We start from the raw sequence: 21,578 nt of genomic DNA, 5'->3' as shown, positions 1-21,578 counted from the left end.
CACACTAGACAGATTTGGAAGACTAGGGTGTATTTTCTGTGATGTCATCCAACACCTATACAGACAACAGAACTTCAAACAATTAGAATTTCTTGTTGTTCACATAAAGTTCACCTCTCTGTTTTTAATACAGCTGCTGGAGCACAAATTAACCTTTGAGATTTTGAAAAAAGCAGAGACTACAAAGCACCATGTCTGCTGTCTGACTAAAACCAGTGCAAGTCTACACTGAAAAGAATCCAAGCCAGAAAGTAAATAGTCTGCTGCCTCACATACTTGCTCACTAACTTCTTAAAGTGAAAGATGACCTCCAAAAGCCTTTCCAGCCCTGGCAAACTGCTCAGAAAATAATTCTCTAAAGAGTTAATCTGGTTCTTAGATTGCAGAATTCAGCACACAAGTAAAGAATGCCCAGGCTTCTCTCTCTGCAACTCCAGTGCACTGCGATCATGTAACAAACCAAAGTAAGATATATTATCTTACTTCAGCAACTGAAAGCAATGACTTTGAAGGCTTAATGAAACCAACACCAAAAAGATACATGATCGTCTTAGAAACTGTAGTACTATTAAGCCTTTTGGACAAAGAGTTAGTGAGCTCCAGGGCACTCTGGGCAGCACCTCCAGTCACTCCCAGGTTTCCCCACTCCTGCTGACAAGCAAGGATCCGACCCCAGGAGACACCAACAAAAGACAGAAAGCAGTAATTGGAGCCTATCTAACCGCAAGAGTCAGAGGCTGTATTTAGAGTGACTTATACCACATCATCCCACACTCCCTCAGTGTATGGGACCTCTGCTCTCTAAGAGCCTTCTCCTGCAATCAATATTTCTGGTACTGCCCCAAGGCGTCACAGCACTTTGCTGAAGAGAATAAAAGGATGCCACTGGAGGGGGAAAGGGGTGCCCAGACTACCTCCAAATCCACTGCCATCCTTGTTTTTGGACTAGAGAGGACATGCAGGTGGCCACACCTGCAAGCAGGGATCAGAGGGAGCAACAAAAGCCAGAGCAGGGGAAGAACAGAAGAAGACTGAGCCACATCACACAGGGCAGAGTGAGAAGTGACACCTGGAAGCTGCCATTAGACTAAAGAGTTGCACTCAGCAAAGCAACACAGCATCAGTGTGTCAGCCGTGAAGGAACAAAAGGGGTCTTAAGACAAGGTTATGTGAAGACAGAAATGTTAACTTGCTTCAGACAGCATGCACTCTAATGGATACAAAATACCACAGCAACTATAGTAAGACCAAGGCAAAAGAAAAAAAATTAAGATATATTCTTTCCCTGTTACATATTGGTAAAATCAGTTATGAGGGACTCATGTTCTGAGTGCATCCTGCCTGAATGATGTAGCAACCCTCACTGGTCTGCTTACAGACCACTAAATGAAGACTGACCAAGAAGATGTGAGACAACTTTGGCTCCCCAGGGTTCACTGTTTACAGTGGACAGGTATGAAATGTATTTGCATCTGTAAGTTGATCTCAGAATGGGACGAAGGAGGATGTTACAAAAAACATCCTAAGCCCTGCTTGCACCTTGTACTTGTCTCCTTCCTTTCACTGGATCAAATGCCAAAGCACTTGCTGTTGTGGACACCACACATTTCTCATATCAATGTACTGAGATGCACTTCTCTGCTTTTCTGAGATAAACTGCCCAGTAACCTTTCCTTGGCTGCCCCAAAGCAAAGAAGTTGGGCAAAAGTCTGAGGATGAAAGGATGATATTGGATGGGGTAAAGAGTACAGTCCTCATGTAAACCCTGCTTTCAGGATCCACTTCATTTTCTCTTGCTGTATACCTGTGGTGATCAGCAGAGAAACACTTAATGCTAAGGAACAGAAATACCCCAGACAGGAAAGCAGATGGGACACCCTGAAACAAACCTGTTATAAATGTGCTTTTTGCCCAGAACAACTTTTTCGGCCACAGCATATGCCAGATTCCCTGGCTGCAAAGCTGTTACACCACAGCAAAACACTCCTTGAAGCAAGCCCTGCAGGAATATTGCCATGCTCACTCTCCTCTGGATGTACTCACTCTACGCTGCCTCAGCTTCCGTGCATAACAGTTCCCAGACAACAGAACTTTATGGCTGCCAAGATCTTTACTCTGCAATCAACTGCATGAACAACACCCATTTTCTTTTTTAACCTTGTCTTAAAGTTCTGTTTCTCCTTTACTTCTTGTCTCCCCTGCCTTCCTGTATTACCCACAAGTGTGTTAATTTAGCTCATATTAGGCATCTCACGTGGTTCAGAAATCTTTGGGTAATCAGAGGGCTATATTTGGGAAAGGCGTTGGTTTTATTATTTACATCAATCACATTATGTAGACCTATACAAATACAGATACATTGTACCCTGGAGTGTTATCTTCATTTTAGTCTTTATATCTTTCAAAGAAAGATAAGGTTGAAATGAACAAAGACCACTCATGAAGGACACAAGATGTCTTATCAACCAGATTTCAGAGCAGTGCTCAAAGAGGATGTCTTGACTTCCTGAAATCTCGCCTTTATATACTGCCAGGTATGCCTCAATCATCTCCCACTGTTACCTTATCTCTTATGCTACAATTTAAAACTTTGTGTTTTCTTAGTTTTCCAGGCCTTCCCATGGATAACAGCCTGCACGTTTCAAGAAAAGACTGTGAACCCTCACAAATCACTGTGGTCCCAGTGTTCAAAACAGAACTCGGGCAGCTAGAAACAAGACAAGAAGGGAAACCCTAAATCTACAAATCCAGTTGTCAGTTCTACCTTACAAAAACTAAATCTCACATAAGAAGAAAAGGATGGTCTCAGACCAACATCTCTTACTCCATCCTATTTCTCAAAACTGCTGAAAGCAAACACCTGGGGAATAGTAAAATAAGATGTGGTACTTCCCACAGGTTCTTACCCTTTTTCAAACAGAGTGATGAGAAACACCTGGAGTATCCCAAGTGAACCTTTAGTCACATTTTCCCATCTTTTTCTAATCTCTGTTCTCTGTTCAAATCCTAGGATCTTTTTTCCTTTTTTTTTTTTTTTCTCCAAGGTAACATCCTTCTACTAACAAATTACCCCCAAAAAATTCACAAAGTATAAAGCAAGTATATTCAAGTCTTAGCTTCACACTTATAACAAAAGAGTTTTTAAGGTAGAAATGTCTATTATTTGCTAAGTCTGTGACTCTAGACTATGACACTTGAATTTTCCCTTCTTCAACTTCACGTCTACTATTTTCTGGTTTAATGACACAATATCGTGGTGCTTCTCCATACTGATGATACCTTCTAGATCTGCATCCTGAGCAAAGTTCATCACACATTATTGATTCTTGTCCCATGAGTATCAATGAAAATTTTAAATAAAAGCACCCCTGGAACAGAGACTTAAGGAGCCATATGAACAGTCTTTTTTCTCCCAATAATATCATGAAACTGCAATGTGTCACCCCAAGTGACACAGTGCTCCAAAACACAGAGCTATCAGCACCCTTGACTCATCCCAAATACGCAAGAATAAATGCTACACACAAATAAACACATACTCACCTTGCCAAATGTCATTAGCCCAGTTACTGGGATGCAGCCAGGTGGGTGGGGAGGATGATGGGCAGTTCCCAAATGTCTCACAGGACTGCAGTCAGCAATGACACAGTGGCACTCCGCCAGTGGTAGATGTACCATGCAAGTATAAATTAGTGACCTGATTTAATTCTACAGTGGAATGACAAATGACAGTGAATAACACTGCTCCATTCTCTGTGGCATTGCTGCAGATGTACAGATAAACAGGTCAATCTACTGCCATGTTCAGGTTAAACTCCTGAAGAGACCTTGTCTTGTAATCAGGTTAAAAAATTAAAAAGAAAGGTCCTAAGAAATCTGGTCGAAGCTTAAGGGTTTGGGGGGAGGGGTTGAGTTAGTGGAGGTTTTCTGCTTTGAATTTTAGGTTTTATTTTTAATTTAGATAATTCTGATCTCCTGACTTGTAGACAAAAATAGCCTGTGTGAGGGCTAAGAATGCCAGTGGCAGATGGACAATTCACGAATTCCTACACTTCACAGAAATCCATCCACTGTGAGAATTTCAGCTATTATGCTTAATATGTTCTTCTTATTTGAGCTTCTAATTAGCACACCATTTACCCACTTACCGACTTTGTACATCATTTCATCTCTATGTTCTGCATCTTGAGGCTTCACACTGGACTGTCTGGATGAATAATGGCTTTCAATTCATTTTTATCATAGGACTTTATAGTTCAAAGAACAGAAGTTCTTAGTAATGGGGAAACACAGAACATTTGTAAAAGATGAAAAAATGCAACTCAGTTCAGCTGGCTCCAGTCTCCAAAAAGAAGCTTGACATAAACAAACTTGGTTTGTTTATATTTTAAAATATCTAACTGTCATTCAGTCCTTTACAGAACACATTTATTGAGAAGTGTTATGATAATCAACTTAACTAGAAATAGTACCATATAAAGCAACATTCACAGCCATAACATGGAGAGACTATGCCAAAAGCTGCTCTGCAGCCTTGCCAGAAGATGACGTGTCCTAATTATGAGAAAATGACCAAAAAGATAACACAACTGGGCTGGAGAATAATACTCCTTTCTAAAGCAATTCCGAATACTGGTGCAAAATAAATTTAATAGCCTAAAACCTCACCTGGGTAAATAACTGTAGCTGATGATCTGGCATGACATTTAATGAATTTAATGGTATTTCTATTTTATCTTAAAAATATTAATATTAAATTCTATATTCTTTGAATAGACAGCTACCGATTTCCTGGAAGGCAGTGATTACTACTGCAGGCAGGGGCTTTGTGGTTAGTCGTAGCTAATTCACACTCTCCTGTTTCATTCCTGTTTCATTCCCTCCTTAGAGCTGGATTGCTTTCACTGGTGCAGTAATGGTCATTTAGCTTCATAAAACTCCTTGGCAATTTCTCCTGAACTGCTGCTACTCTCAGACTTTTGATCTCTTTTCCAAAGCCAAGTGAAATCCACTTCCTGATTTGAAAGAGAACACTTAATTTGATAAACAAGTGACATGCTGTCTCTGTAGCTTAGCTAGCAATAAAATAAGAAACATGCAGTTCTCTGTGTAAGGAGAAAACCTGTACTTTTCTAATTTATCCCTTTTTTTCTGACAGCTGGGACTGTGATCCTGCTTCCAAGAAGCAGCAGTAGCTTGTGCTGTGCATTTTGATGAAAAAAGGATTATACCACACCTGTTGTTTCTTGATAAGCATCTGCCACCAGCTGTGACTTAACAACATGATATAAAGATACATAAAAAAAATCTCAGCAAGTACTCAGCCACTCTAAACTGATATGATGTAACAAGAAATACAGTTTCCCTTTTTGATTATAAGTTCTTTGGAAAAAGACAACAGCTGTTGTTGTAAAACATGCAGGCAATGCAGTTCAAACACATTGGTGTTGTCTACAGACATGGCGAAAACAATTTAACAAACATTAAGATCTACTGAGGAAGATCCAAAAAAAGGACATCCAGACTCCATACAGAAAATAAAGCCAGAAAGAACCTGTATTTAAAAGAATTTCTTATGCCTCGTGGCAGCAACAACAACCAATTCTTGCTTTCCACTTCACACACAACTTTCAAGAAAAGGCACCTGTATTAAAATACAGATGATAGGGCAAAAATACTCTGGGTTGGTGAACACCTGCTGTAAGCCCTGTGCCATAAGAACACAGCAATGGCCAGACAGAATTAAAACAAAGATCCTTCCAACTCAGGAGCCTTCATCAGCAGACACAAGCAGATTTTTATGGAAAGGCTGCAAGAACAGAGCAAAGACAAAAGGACACAATCACTGACCTCTAGATGTTCTGGAAACCTTCCAGTTTGGGATGTCTTGGGTTAAAGGCTACTTTCTCATCACTTTGCTGGAGTTCTTCTCCACCACTTGCTCATTTTACCCATTTACTCCCCTGCCATTCAAGATACCTCATTGTCTACAAATTTACCCATCTTCTACACAGTCAGTTGAAATTATAGATTAGATCTCACAGTTAGCAATTCAGCAATTTTATATTAATTCATTTGGAAAAGCAACTTAATGGTTTTTGTGGGTTTTTTATTAATAATGAAACTTCTTGGCTATGGCTTTTCTCCTTCAACCAATTTCCTTGTCTTACCATCTGGATTAACAATTAGTTTACAATCTGCTATACAGGATATTAGAAAACTCTAAGAAGCTATTAAAGTAAGGACGAAGGACAACAATGAATGTCAGAAAACTACTGAGAATGTGCAGCTGGACAAGAAAGAAAAGAAAAAGTAATTAATACATTCATGAAAATTGATACAGCACTGTACAGTGAAGGGGGGAAAGCAGCCTATGGACTCTGATCTACCTGCGACTTTGCAGAAAGAACCTGAGCTGCTATTTTCATGAGGAAAAAAAATAGAACTATATAATAAACTAATCTTAACAGCTGTCCAACAAAGCTGTCAGGTGTCTGGAATTACAAGGAAACAAAAAAATAATTAGGAATACACTATGTCACTGAGTAAATAATCCCAAACACTAAGCTTAGTGTTTGACTGTGTCCTCCATGACAACAACTCCAGGAAGCATCAAATGAAACTGATACAAAAAGCTAGTGAAAAACAAATGAAGATACATCTAAAAATTTTTAAATTGTTATCATTCATATGTAAAGATTCATATTTCTAACACTGAGTAAAGGGCTGTCCAGATAATATGTGAAATATTAACATATCAATAGGTTTTCCTCCAAAAATTTGATCTGAGTTGAAAACAGAAGCATGGATGACCAAAAGGGAGATGGCCAACTGCCATGCTCTTACTCATATCCGGATATTTACTTTTTCATTGCTGGACAGAGGATGCTGGATAAAACAGACACTCACTCTATCCACAGTCTCCATTTTTATGGTTTTGACCAGATTTGGTCAATGACTGTTTAGATAAGGAAACAGAATTAACACTGCATAAAATAAGCAGATATTCAAGTTTGGCTGTTCATTTAAAACTGTCTTTGTTTCTAATATATACATTTCAAAAGGGGGTGGGAGGGAGGAGTGAAATTTGAAAAAAGGAATCTTGAAACCCAAAGCTGTGTCTGCATTAGCCTTTACTGTGAGTTCTAACCAGAATTAATTTAGATCTACTCTTGGGCTTTCCATGCATCTACAAGCAGTTTATTAGGAATCTGCTGTTTGCTGTGAGAACTGGAACACACCATGAATGAGTATAAACAAAGCCACTGTTTAACCAAGACCACAAACTTTTTCATGACCACTTACTCATTTTTAATGCTTGTCCTTCTCCAGAGCACACCTGGAGCCATTGTGTATATAAAGCAACTAAATATCCCAGACTAAATCACTAAATACTTAAATTCTGTTGCAGTTAACAAATTAGTTGAGCAAGTACATTGTTAAGCACCAGATTCTTGAGGAAAAAAAACAAACACAACAAATTTTTTGGCCACAGGTTGGTAACAAGCAATACATACAACAGTACAGAAGCCTTCTCAGCACACCAAACAGATCTGAAACCTAGAGTTTTATCTGCAGTGCAGCTGTTCTGCAGTGACAGAGCTACATGTATGAATACAGATTTGCCTCTGTGTGTGTGTGTGATGTTTGTGATGTTTGTGCAAATATAACCAAGTTCTGATGCTGACACTGTGCAGAGACAGCAGCTGTTCCTCTCTGACAAAGAGAACTGAAGAGGCTATTGTGAAAATGGAGTAAAGAAAAAAAGTTATATGAACAGCAGAGCTATCAAAGCCTTTGTCTCCCACAGATTTGCTTCTCACATGTGCTCCATCTTCCCAGTCAGAGCAATTTCCTCCAATCTCTCCTGAGCTCCCAGTGCTCCTCACCATCAGCAGGGACGTGAGCAGCATGGCAGCTCACTCAGTGGCAACCTAGAGCTGTGCTGAGCCACTGGCCAAGCTGAGTGCGCACGACCATCATCTCACTGATCAAAAGTTCCCACCTTTACCTGCCAAATTCTTAAGAACTTAATGGCTTTGATGCCTCCACTTCTTTTGCAGAGAATGAGCCAAAAAATTCCAAAGATAATAGAAGATACTAGAAGAAATAAAGAACAGACCATTTTACAAACCTTACATTATTAAGAATCAAAGCAGAATAGATGTTATGCATATTTTTTACTTCTGCATCCTGAATCTGAAATCAGAATTTCACAGGTCTCCCTCAGTAAACATAAAAGTTTTATAAAAAGACACCAAAGTAAGGAAATCATGACATGGTAGATTGGTTAAAAAGACTCATGGAAACTGGAAAGATGATTGACAACTCTGCACATGAACATTATTCCTAAATAATTAGCAAATATACAGATATATATATATATATATATAAATAAAAGATTTAAGATTCCTTAAAACTACCTTATAAGAGTCATTCTTTCATATTCTCAAAAATCATTATCTTAAAGGAGCATTCTAAATCTGAGTACTCCATCCAAAACAGCCCACAAAGACTAATACTTTTTTTAACCTACCCCATCAATGACTCTTCCACTAAAATGTGACACAATGTTATAAAAGCTCCAGTTAGACCCAGTTTCTGGTCTAACAACTTCATATTGGTTAAAGGTGACAAGGCCAAAAGCAGGAGCCACAGACACAGCCAGATTCTCATGTATTGAGATCACTGATGAGATTCATTTGACCTGTCAATTAAGAGTATTTTTGCAGACAAAAGACTGGGGGAAGGGAGCTGGCAGATGGATAGTTGAAGCTTAAACACAAAGAAATGGATGGGTGTTAAAGTACTGCAGCAAATACTAATGAAAGTTTGAATGATGAATCTACTGGGGAATGGGGGTAGACCACCACAGACCACCACACACCCTGCCTTTGAATCATCTTCCAAAAGAAAACCAGAACTATGCAACACAACCATAACACTAGTCAGTCAAGGAGAATACCCAGATATTTATTACTATAATGGAGAAACAAGGCAAACCAAGCACAACAAAGAACAGATGCACAGCAAAAACTGCATTTACTTTCAGTGTATATTTTTCTACTTGCAGTATTTTCCATACTACTGCATGTGAGAAGAGATGTACAGCAGCTATACAACCAGGCTAGCTGGCAGCTCCTTCCTTCTTTAGGATTGCCAGAACAAGCCAAATTGCAATAATCAGATTGTGGAAGCTCCATGGTATCAAGCCATGGAGGAATTCCCATCCCCAAGGAAAACGCTGGCAGCTTGACTTCATTCCTGCCTCTCTCCAAACACCATATTCCTACATTTTGTTTCCACCAGATTATCTCTTGCCAGACAAACCAAAAGAGGATGAGGTGGAGATGTCACTGACACCAAAGTAAGGAGACATGACTGGCAGAGAGGCAGACATGGACATACTTCCAGACACAAGCAAGACCCACCCCGTACCATCCCTCAGGAGAAAGACAAAGAAGGAAGCAAGAGACTGTCTCAGAGGAAGAAAGGAGAGATGAGAAAAGAGCAGGAGAGCACTGAAGAACTTCTGGTTTTGTCTCCTAGAAGCCTCGTACACAGAATGGAATTCATCTATCTCAGGAAGCACTGCAGGAATACATTCCAAGTCAACTCTTAAAATTAAAACAGACACCTAAACAGCACACATGCCCAAATGTGTTCTGGAGGTGTCCAGCCACAGGTCAGGGATCAGCACTGAATCCAGTTTTAGGTGGTCAAAAGTTCAAGTGAGGAAGACATGACATGCTCCCTTTCCTTAACTGTCTTCTCACTGCCACATATTTTGCCACTTTTAATAATCAAAAGACACTTCCATTGGAAGAAGAACAATTCTACTAGCTGCACATGTACTACAAGTGAACAAAAAGACACAGGTATCTTTCTGGGTACAGGAGTGAATTGTGTAGTACTTTAGCTTTGGTAAACCCTGGCAACTACATTTAACAACAGATTAACAAACAAATGGTCAGTAATCAAACAAGCTCAAATGCTGGGAGATACAGAAGCAGATAAAAATATGTATTATAAGCTTAGCAAGACATTTTATTCTTCCATTACTTTAGAACAAATATTATAAAACTGTTTTAAAGATTCTTTTATTCTCAAACCTCATCTAGGGAAAATACCAAGTTCAACACGTTGAAGGAAGTTTTCTGTATCTATAGGAGAGGAAAGTCTAAACAGCAGTACTAGACCACTGTCACAGAGCCCACTATCACTAAAATACTTTTACGATACCTGCACAGAACTGTTCAACTTGGGATGGATCATAAGACAGCAACATGTGGGTCAACATAAAAAAAAGCATCTCACATTAACTAGAAAAGCTTATTGGCATGTAGCAGGAGAACAGAGATTATGCTGAATTCCCCCAAACTGATGCAAGTCTTCAAAAGATAAAAGCTGCACTGAGAAGACAGGTGGAACTGGATGAGTACCAGAGCTCATTCTGGGCTTCATGCAAAGGTGATATCACGCAACAGAGAACTGTTACACTCAAGCAGAATTCAGTCACCATTCAGCTTCAGTGACAAGCTTGTCACAGGTGTCAGGACAAAGATGTGCCCAGAGAGGTCCCACTTGGAGCACCTCCTACCATCTGCTACACAAACAGTCATACAGCCACCAATTAAAGGTCCACAAAGGTCTGTCCTGACGGTGGCTCAGCACAGAGGGAAGAACGGAGGTGGGGGAAACTTTTCAAAAATTTTTTCAAAGGCACCCAGCACTTCTTAAAAACAGTGATGTCCGCCAGGACAGAGGCAACCCTCTGACTAGCTGGAGACAGCCAAAGCACGATCTGCCCACAGGCCCTGTATGGCCAGGACCTTGCCAGATACACGTGCACAGATTTCCATACTCATGTCCTTCCACTCTCCTCCCTTTTCCATGCTAATGCTTGCACTGCCTTTGAAGATAAATGCATACCCCCGAAGCAACTGTTGATTGACAGCTCTGCTCTGTAAACAAGTGTCAAGGAAACAAAGCCTTAATGATGCTCTGTCATCTAAAAACACTATAAACAATGTCTGTGTTACTGAGAGATAAAAGAGGGCCTTGTTCCTAATGAAGAGGATAGACTATCAGAGGAAAACTCACTTCCCATCTCTGTAGGACTCGGTGCAGATAAACCTAGGGTATTCATTCAACTTCACTGGGCTTTGCTCGCTCCCAGCCCTACTGAGAGGACAAGCTGACACCACTACTCCAACACAAGGGATTCTCAGGACTAGCACACACACACAACTGATAATTAAGAAATTAATGTTGGGAAAGTTCATTGTAGCCTTCTGTGGAAAGGCACTGGGAAAACTCAAAGCATTATTAGAAGAGTGCCCTAAATAGTCTGCCATGACAGCCAATCCAAACATCATTCTCACTCAAAGATATAAAAACAAATAAATTTCTCCCTTTACTTCATCTTGGAAATTTTCCTGTCTCTAAGTGATTTCATGTCTGCTCCCCTGCCAAGTGCCACAGTTTGATGTTTCTTGTGCTCTAGTAGTGACTTCCCCTCCGGGATTCCCTCATCCAAGTGTGACCCAAAATAAACAGCGAGGTCTGTCCCACTCTGCCCATGTTAAGACATGCATTATTCAAAAAGGTCCAGAAGTGCAAAAGACTTTACTAAGCAACTGACCCATCGAGGAAGACACAGAGATTACAGCATCATGCTCTTCAACCTGCCAAGAAGGTCATGACCTATTTAACATGAAAAGGAAACTAAGATTTCACAAGGTGTAAGAAAAAATAGATTTGGAAATTACATCTTATTTCCTCCAGATCTCTGATAATTATCCTCTGTATCCCCATGCCCAAATCTGACCAAATTCCTTTATGAATCTTTTTTTTTTTCCCCCTATATATTTCTGAAAACAAAGACATAGTTACTTTTTCTTAAAAAAGAATAATGTAACACAATGACTGTGCCACCCATCCTTATATCTCACATCTATCATTCTGTTATTTCCCTTGCAGGCCATTTTGTGAACATAAGAAAATACATCAGCAATGCCTGTGTAATGCCAAGGGAAGTATGAGTACATTTCAAAGTGAAAATGAAAGGGAGATGAAAATACATTTCTAGATTTTCTGTTTTCAGTGCACTATGTGAGTGATTTTTATGACAAACACAAATCTACAGCACACATCTCTTTTTGGTTCTTATACACCACTACTGTCCTGGAAATTAAGAAGTTCTCAAATACAAACCAAACAGACTCAAAATGAAAAGTTTTTCCACAAAGAGGACTAGAACCACCCTCCCACAGGCATCTTTACGATTTTATTTTGCTCCAATTCAGGTCACCATTTGTAAAATGGGGGTGGACATATTGTTAAGCAATTCACTTGGGCAAAATAAAAAAAATAATAATGCAACCACTTGGGACTAAAAATGACAGCCAAGAGGATATTCCATAAAACATATTTATTTAATCAAATCAGTATTTTCCAATTTGGTTTTTTTTTTACCAGCTCCAGTTACCAAGAAAGCCAAAAATTTGAAGTTTAAGGATCACGGAGTTTCCTGTCCTTCATTACCATGGTAAATTGGTGCTTCACTGAGCTTATTAAAAAATGCCTCAGCAACAAAAGCACAGTAGGTTTTAATTTGATGATGAACCTAAAGTGTCAAGACCAAACAGTATCAGGAAAGGAGCATCACTAACATTCCTGCTCCCAGTATTTGAAAGCTAAGGTACTGGTTTTCACCAGCTCTTGGGTTATAAGGTTTGAGCATACCAGCAGTTTTACGACAGCAAATAAGCAATTCATTTCTCCTCACTCCACAGGTTACTTTAGTATCTGAAGCAAGTTTCTCTAATTTCATGGTGTTTACTTATTCTCAGTTTTCCTTCGTTCTCCTCCCCTCCTTCACAAAAGTAAATGGAAAAAACATTTTTAATAGAAAAACACAACTCATCCCAGAAAGAAAAAAAAAAGACAGAAATAGACCTGACGCTGAAAAGCAAAAAACTGAGGATCACCAGGATAAAAATAAATCAGCACTAGAGCTCAGAAATGTGGAGACAACCACAAACAAAAAAAAGTTTCAGAAATGTTATGTTTTTATTATGAAAATCAGATTTTATTTCTCATTGCTGATAAAATTATTCATCAGTAGATGTTTTCATATGACACTAGATCTTTTGGAAAACTTTTGGGGAAAGGCAAGCTAAACTACCTTTCTCCAGCTTGTGGCACTCAGGGGAATCAAGATACAGACCCAACTCTTACTGCACCCTCTTCAGAGCAGCAACTTCTGCACTTCAAAAATCACCACATCAAAACTATCATGTTTTTATCCAGAGGCAAAATTCATTTATTCAACCTGAATTAATTTGTGATTATATATTTACAAAGTTTGATTTTGGGGCAGGATGGGAACACAAAACCTCAATAGCGATTTTTCTGATACAAGTGTTTTTTCAAAACCTACAAGTGAAAATAAAAGTAAAAAACTTTGTAACACAAATGGAAGGATAACTTTAAAGGATATTACCAGGCTGAATGTAAAATGCCATTTGCATTTTTTTTAGTTCTTGTTGCAGACTAAATACTTACAAAGATATAATGAAGACCTCATTTTCAACCTCTCATCCTAATGAAAAATAACAAAGATATTCTGGTAAAGCACAAAACAACAAAAGGAACTACTTGTATCACCATATATCCTTCTATTTACTGACCCTGTATAACCGAAACATGTTTTGGAGAAATTTTGATAAGTTGGTCCCCACCAGAAATGCAACTCAGAAAATAAAATCCCTGAATCTTCATACCTGTGGGACTGAAATTTCTGGCCTCAAGCAATGGTTTGTTTCTCCAGGAAACATGCCAAATGTGTTATCAGCACTTTCGAAAACGCCAGAGTTTCCTATTTCATATATACAAGCACTGTCTTCATGCTGTTTCTCGCACACTGCCAGAAGAATTTCCATAGTTTCTGAAAGCTTCACACAGCTCAACAGCAAGGAACACACTTTGATACTGACAGGCTAGCAGGGAAAGGTTACACTCCACACTTCACTCACCCTGGCGTTCAGGCTCAGAAATGAAGCGTCAGTCCCCAGCCTGCTGCAGATTTGAGATGTGCAGGACACGAGGCATCAGTCCCCTGCTTCAGGGGCTCTCAAACATTGCCATGTGGCACTCCAGGCACGCGGAGTCAAGGCAGGAGAGCACATGCACGCTGCACGCCTTTCACCATCACCTCCACACATTCCACAAACCCTTTGGGTTCTGTCTCTCACACACCACACGTGCCACTTTACACACCTTGCTACATCCCCTTCACACTCAGGCAGTTTTTCCTTCTTCTCATCCAGAAAGGCATACTCAGCCTCATGCTCTAGCACAAACAGAAACTGAAGCTATGGCTGTGATTAAAAAAAAACAAAGCATGGAAAAGAAAAGGATGTCCATCTCCTTGTCTCAGTGTGAACCACGGGATACTGAGAAATATTTGACTTCAAGCTCCAGCCTTAGAAGCTCTCTTTGACATGAGATGCCTAGCAGTGGTTAACACTTGAATTCAGAGCTCTGCTAAGGTTGCATCTAACCTATCATTTATATCTGAAACTGCAGCGCAGTTCATAAGGGAACAATTGCATTTTCCCAACCTATCATCCATGGGGGTGTGATTCACAGAGCAATTTCAGCGTACTTGAGCTACATTCCTTGTAGAGGAAAACAGAACAGAAGCTCATATACAGATGCATTGTTAAGGCAATCCAAGTGCTAATGGAATCAAAGCAATGACTCGATATTTGGATGGCTTCAACCTATGAGACTGACAGAAACCTTCAGTCCAGATCACCAAAAAAAAAAAAGAAAAAATCTAGCTAAAAATAAATGCCAAGGGGTCTCAGCATCATCTTTTGACTTTCTGATTCTTCAAAAAACCCAAACACCATCCATAGAATTAAACATTCTTTCTAAGTTAGTAAGGCATCAGACTGGCTCATCCAGTTTCTCAGCAGACATATTCGTACCAGCTCAGCTCTAATGACACCAGAAATAGCCCAGAACCCCGGTAAAGATCAGACCACTTACCAGGCCACTGCAAGTGCTGATCGCTGCTGTCCCACTGCCGGAGCCAGGCTGCCATGCTGTGCCAAGGAAGTGGCAAGGAACTCCTGAGTGAGCTGAAATCTTTGCTCTGGTGTGGTTGCCACGTCTCCTTTCTACTATGTAGTTATGGGAAAGAAATCCCATGTGGATAGTCAAGTTAAAAAATAGATCTTTCTCCTTGTGATTGATTTTGTAATATACCACATTTTCACTTTTTCCGAGATGTCTCTTCTTCCTCAGACTTGAGATGTGATGGTGTAGATCAAAAGAAAGAAAATGCCCACTTGCATCTACTCTTGCCGGATGAACCACATGGTATTCTGGCACTGTCTTCAAAAATTGCTCTGAGAGAAAGGGAAAAAAAAAAAAAGAAACAAAACTAGAGTGAGTGCTAGCCTGTTCAGATCTCACATAATTTAAAGGAAAAATCAAAAGTGAGAGCAATTTACCACAGCATCCTGTTGACAGGCAGTGCAGAGACTACCATGGAGTACATTCCTCATCTGGACTTTCTATTCTTCCATTGTAACACTCAGTTTAGAAGCTAAACATTCTTATTTTCAAACATTTTGTCACTATTCATATAAAAGACTGACTGTCCCGCACACCGTTCATTTCCCAGTCCCACAAGGGCTGGGAACCCTCCATGACCTAGGTCTCCAGCACGTGGTACTCTGATCTAGGAGTGTGATCTTCACACACCCAAAAAACTGACCACCTGAAATTGGACACAGAGCCTTGCAAATACACAAAGGTGAAGAGAGCACAAATTGATTATCTGTAGTAACAGCATCTCAGTCGCACCAGCTTTAGCAGCTGCTGCAGCTGCAGCTTCAGAATTTCAAAGGGTTTGAAGAGAATGAAGTGCTCTGTCGTATAAGGCATTCCAAGCAGGGTAAGATTGGAAATCTTATCACTTGTCAGAATCTAGCAGGGGAAGAGAGCATTATTGACATTGTTGTCCCCTGCTGCAACAGGGGAAGCATACACAGAAGAAACACCAACTATAACCAATTTTATTTTTTCAAATTACTGGGAAACACAAAAGCCCCATGCAAATAACACAAATCCATGTAAAACACAATCCATAAGAACTCATACCCTAAGGGCCAGATCTGCTGGGATACTTGAATTCTACCCAAGAAATGACAGTCTGAATACATTTAATTAAAAGAAGTTATGATGACATGCATTAATCCAGTTCCTCCTTACCCAGAGTTGCTCTTCATTCCCAAAGTCCCAGCCACTCACACATGAAGTGACTACATCCCATTCATTAACTAAGCTGCTTAACAAAGCAATTAGCCTGTTCCAGCTGCTTCCAGGCTAGGTCTAGTTAGACAACCCTTTTAGAAGCACTTTTCCCTCCATTGCCTATACCATCAAAGTCACAGAGGAAAAATCCTGCCTAAGCAGGCAGCTGTCTGGATTCATCCCCTTCTGGAAGGAGCACATCTCAGCTGTCCTCATTAGCTGCAGTTTAAGACGTGGCTGCTTGAGTTTCCTCAGGCCATGGACCCCTGAGACACACGCACTGAAACACTTCCAATTGAAAGGAAAGCAAAACAAAACACAAAAAACTCCCGGTCTCCCAGCACATATAGAACTACACCAGAAATCTGGCCTAGTTTCAGCAGCACCTTTACTTCAGAAGCAAGCTTATTCTCTTACACAACAGATTTCTTTGTACACAAGCCTGCAGTGGACTTAGAGCTTCCGCAGGACAAGCCACTGCAGTGGGGTTTTGGACCTTCACAGAGCCAGGTCTTGACAACATGGACAATACCTGGACACCACAGGTTCTGAGAAACATCTGCCCTTGTCCACAAAAGGGGACTGAGACACTGGAAACTCAGTGCACACCTTCATGCCTGCACTTTGCACAGCCTGTGGACAGCACAAAAGGTGCTGGACGCCTGATAATTCAGAGCTGAAGCTAACCCAAGCCTCCTCACACTCTACAGTGAAGCAGAAAAGAAAAAAAAAAAAGGCAGGTAGAAGAGATAAGAAACACCCAAAAATACAGCTTAGCTGCAGATGTTAAACTGTGAGACTTCTCGGAAGTCCCACATCCCATATTGGGATGTGGGACTTCCCAGATATGGGACTTTCATAGGGCTTTGCTAGCCCTATGCTTCCGAGAAGTCTCACAGTTTAACATCTGCAGCCAAGAATGCTGCAGCTAAGAATGCTGCAACACAGAATGCTAGAAGACCAGGCCCCCATTTCTATGGTTATCAGCACAACTCATTAAATAATCAAATTAAATGCCTGGAGGAAAACTTACTCATTTGCTGTCACTGTGCAATTTGCCTCTGCCTGATGTCTTGAACCTAATTTGTTGTGGCTTAACTGTTGAACTCCATGGAAGACCAAAGACTTGTGGTTTTGGATTTAAAACTATGCAAGGACGTTTTTTACTTCATCACTATAGCATCACTTACTGTATAGAAGTTAAAGAAAAGTAGGCTATCAGCATCAGTAAGATGTGAAATAATGCAGAAGCATTGGATTATCAAAGCAGAGAAACTGAACTTTTTCCATCCGCGCATTAAATACTTGTTTAATCACTGAGAGGGGAATTATGCTGCAATAATAATGTACTGTAATACAACTGCATAAATGAATTATTAAAAAGCTTTCAAAAGATCAGAGGGAATAAGATTACAACACAAAAGTCTAACAGGATGAGGGTAATGATATTTCTGCAAGTAATCACTATCAGTACAGTTTTGCCTAGACTGCTGGGTAAAAGGCAGTCCTAACTACAACAGAAAAATGTACTGAGCTCCACACTAAGCCTAAGACAGCATAGTTTCTGCCTGGAGAAGAAACAGAACAGACGACTGGGGATAAAAGCATCATATAGTCAGCCCAGGACAAGTGTAAAACAGACAGGAGGTACAATTTTGGTGATCCCTTTCTGCCCTTCTAGGGAACAAGAACAAAATTCATGCAACCCAGACTGCTCAAAATTAAGGGCTGCATCCTTCAATACCGAATGCCTCTAATTTCACATAGTAACATGAATTCCTATTAAAACACCACAAGTTTCCATAAAACTTTGCAGCAGCAAACATAAATGGAGAGAACAAATGCCACTGACAAGCTGTGGCACTGGCATGTCACAGCATCTCCCTTGGAAACCCAGCATACTCTCCACTCCAGAGGAGTCCCGCCTGTTGTGTGGACACTGCTCAGGATTTACAGTCCAGGAAAGGTGACTGTGCAGCTCCAGAGAATGCTTTGTCTTTCCAGAACTACAGCCTGGGTATGCTGACTTGCACTGGTGCTGTAAGTGAGTTTGAAACATGGCAACGAGCAGCACACATTCGAGTCATGACGTTTTGAAGAGCCAAAGTACTCTACAAGTTGCCAGAGAAATCTTCCCTGCAGACCTTTCTAATTCCACATCATTAAAAACATGTGATAATATTCAAAACCACTCCTGTGTGTTCTGCTCCTCTGTGGATTCAAATTTGCCACACATGGCAGAGAAAACTGCCTTATAAAGAATTGCTGCACACAAAGTGAATAAACTAGGATAAAGAGAAAAATGTACATGATCTGTCACACATGACAGGAAAACCACAATTTACTTTAAATACATAACATGTTCCCTGATAAAATTCCTTCAAAATGTGACACATCATCATTTGCCATTGTTTCATCTCCATCTTTGTAGTTTGTGTACATGTGCCGCTCAGACCCTCTGGCTTCTTTTCAAACCATTCTCTGGGATAGGAAATAGTGTAGCTCATTTTGTGAGGAAGCATCATACCCAGGAAACACAGCAAGCTCCAAAGCCCCACGGCAGAGAGCAGGCCTTCAGCACTCAGCAAGGGCATCCCCAACTGTCCCATCTCTCACACTTATGGATGTGAAGAGAGCAGAACACTTCAGCTCTATCACATACAAATTTCAGTCCACACCTCATGCTGCAAGAAACCTTCCTGTGTAAAGAATTAGCCACATTTTAACTGCCCCTTTACTCAATGCTATTTGCAAATTCTTGGAAAAGACTGTTTTCCATGCCTAGAAAGTTAAATTACTTCTACATTCATTTCCACATTAAATTAAACAGCAATTAAACAGCTCCTACATGCTAACGCATCCATGTTCTGTCCCATGTAGAGTCATGGGGATGTAATTATTACTAGTATCCACTTTCAATTAATCCAACAGGAACCAACTTTATGATACTTAAAAATTCACTTTTCAGGCACCTTATCGAAACACTTTTCAGGCACCTTATTTAAACACCTCTCCTTTCCACACTCTCTGACAGATACAGAAGACTTTCTCTTTTGTGTTCAAACTCTCCTAAAAGTCCCACAGCTGTCGATTACATCAGGAAGCAAAATTTCCTCATATACTTTTGGGTCTTCTACTGCCAGGCAGAGTCTTCCAACTACTCATAATTTTTCTCTCTTGGGAGCTATGATTTTTCTTAAACAGGCAAAAACTAAAATAAAAAATCAAATTCCTGAGTTGCACTCCCCACTCCAAAAGTGGGAGAAAATAACCCAACTGTGAGGCCAGCCTCAAAGAAACCCCTCCCGCAGCTGAAGTCCGACTTGTAATTTACCATCCTCACTGAATGTGAGAAACTCACAGCGGGTTTTGAACCCCGATAAAACCAATCCTTCTGCAGCGCCTGCTGCTTTGGTACAGAAGCGATCGCTTATTTAAAAATAAATAAACAATCAGGACAGTAAACTTCTTCGGTGTAGTAGCACAAAACGACCCTGGCATTTAGAGAGCTGCCTCTAGACGGGGAAAATCTGCAACTGGCAGGGTTTAGCAACACCTTCATCGCCACACAGCCAAACTCGATGACTGCCGCAGGAAGGCGCGGCCAGAGCGCTGTGCCCCGGGCGCGGAGCCGCGCGTCCCGGCAGCGCTGAGGGCAGCGCTGGGAGGGCGCCCGGGCAGCTCCGGGGCCCGACACAGCCCGGCTGGCCGCCCCTCCCGCCCGAGCAGCGCCCCGGAGCCGCGCTGCTCCGGCTGGCAGCGCACCCTCGGCGGAACCCGCTCCCCGCCGCGCCCCGTCCCGCCCGCCCGCCGCCACTGACCTTGCCCGCCGTCGGGGAACGGGGAGCTGCCGGCCGGCGGGGCCCTGCCCAGGCAGGGCGCTTGGGTGTGGAGGACGAGGAGCCAGAGGGAGAGCACGCGTGCCGCCCGGCTCCGCGGCACACATGGCATGGTGCGGGCGGGGAGCTGCGAGCGGGGCGCCTACCGGGGCCGCGGCATGGCCGGGCCGCTCCCGGCGCCGCCGGACACAGGCGCCGCTCCGCACAAGGGCTGCGCGGGGCCGTCCCGGTGTCTGGTTTCTGCCGGCGGAGGAAGGAGGGCTGTGGGGAGGGAGCAGCGCCCGGGAGCCCCCGCCTCGGAGCCGCCGGGGTTAACGCGGCGGGACGAACCGGGCCGGGCCCGCGGGGAGGGAGGAGAGGCGAGGCCGCCAACGGGGACTGCCGCCCCTCTCCGCCCTCCACCGCGGCCGAAGCGGGGCGTTCGCCCCGGCAGCCCTCGGGGAGGGCCGAGCACAAGACAGCATCCTCTCCCTCGGTGGTCTCCCCCGAGGGACCGGGGCAGGGCGCCTCGCAGCCCCGCACAGGCCCTGGCAGAGGTTCCCCCGCCGCGGGAGAAAGTGTTGGAGTTACGCGGGAGTTTGACCCGTTGTCCAGCACGTTCTGATGCGGCGGGAGGGGATGCGGGGGCTTCCCCGGCTGAAGGATCCCGTAGCCCATGGCCCCTCGGGGCCCAGCAGCCAGAGCCCAGTTTCCAGGCTGCCTGACAGAATCACAGAGTCAGTCAGGCTGGAAAAGACCTGTGAACATTGAGTCGAACCTGCGGTCTGAATATCAAAATGTCAACTAGACCATGGTAGGAAAAGCCACATCCAGTGCTTCCTTAAACACCTCCAGGGATGCCGACTTGACCACTTCCCTGGGCAGTTCATGCCAAAGTCTAATCATCCTACTTTGTGAAAAAATTCTTCCTAATATCTAGCCTAAACCTCCCCTGAAGCAGGTTAAGACTCATCAGGGTGCTGAGACTGTTCTGTGTTTAGCAGTGTACTGGCACATTGGGGTTATTCTGAATGTCCTCCCTATCAACAAAAAATGCCTAAATAACCTTGGCATCTACTTTTTTAAGTGCATGCCATGTGCTCTCTGCCAAGTCTCCTCTTCATCTAGCATCTGCTATGGTTACTGCTGGGCCAAGGATCGACGGGTGGGTGCACACTTTGGTGCTATCCCATGCTTTTGACCTGGGCTGGGTTCCTCATCTGCTTTGATGGCCTCCTGATTAAAGTTGACTCCACCACGGACTTCCTGTATACTTTCATAGCAATCTGTGCTTAATTATGCTTGTTTCTCTGCTCAGTTTTCCCAAGATGAATGGCTGCCGCAGTTCAACTGCCTTAGCTGTAAGAACTGTGAACTCCAGACTCCAGAGCACAAAAATGCAAAAAAAGGTTTTCTAAACCAGTAAAA

The 21,578-nt window shown here is 42.1% G+C and overlaps 1 protein-coding gene across 1 annotated transcript in view; it reads right to left on the bottom strand.

The window, feature by feature from the left end:
- Positions 1-20,283, bottom strand: part of ADAMTS12 (ADAM metallopeptidase with thrombospondin type 1 motif 12) — a 142,160-nt gene extending 121,877 nt beyond the window's left edge. Inside the window, exons 1-2 of the mRNA XM_041490214.1 lie at positions 19,911-20,283; positions 15,061-15,422 (exon numbers count right to left, since the gene is read on the bottom strand). Coding sequence (XP_041346148.1) covers positions 15,061-15,422; positions 19,911-20,283 — 735 coding nt within the window. The remainder of the gene's footprint in view (positions 1-15,060; positions 15,423-19,910) is intronic.
- Positions 20,284-21,578: the final 1,295 nt, after the last annotated feature.

The sequence above is a fragment of the Pyrgilauda ruficollis genome, unplaced genomic scaffold, assembly GCF_017590135.1.
Source record: "Pyrgilauda ruficollis isolate IOZ18807 unplaced genomic scaffold, ASM1759013v1 scaffold120, whole genome shotgun sequence".
Taxonomy (NCBI): Eukaryota; Metazoa; Chordata; class Aves; order Passeriformes; family Passeridae; genus Pyrgilauda; species Pyrgilauda ruficollis.
This window is presented reverse-complemented; position numbering and strand designations above follow the sequence as displayed.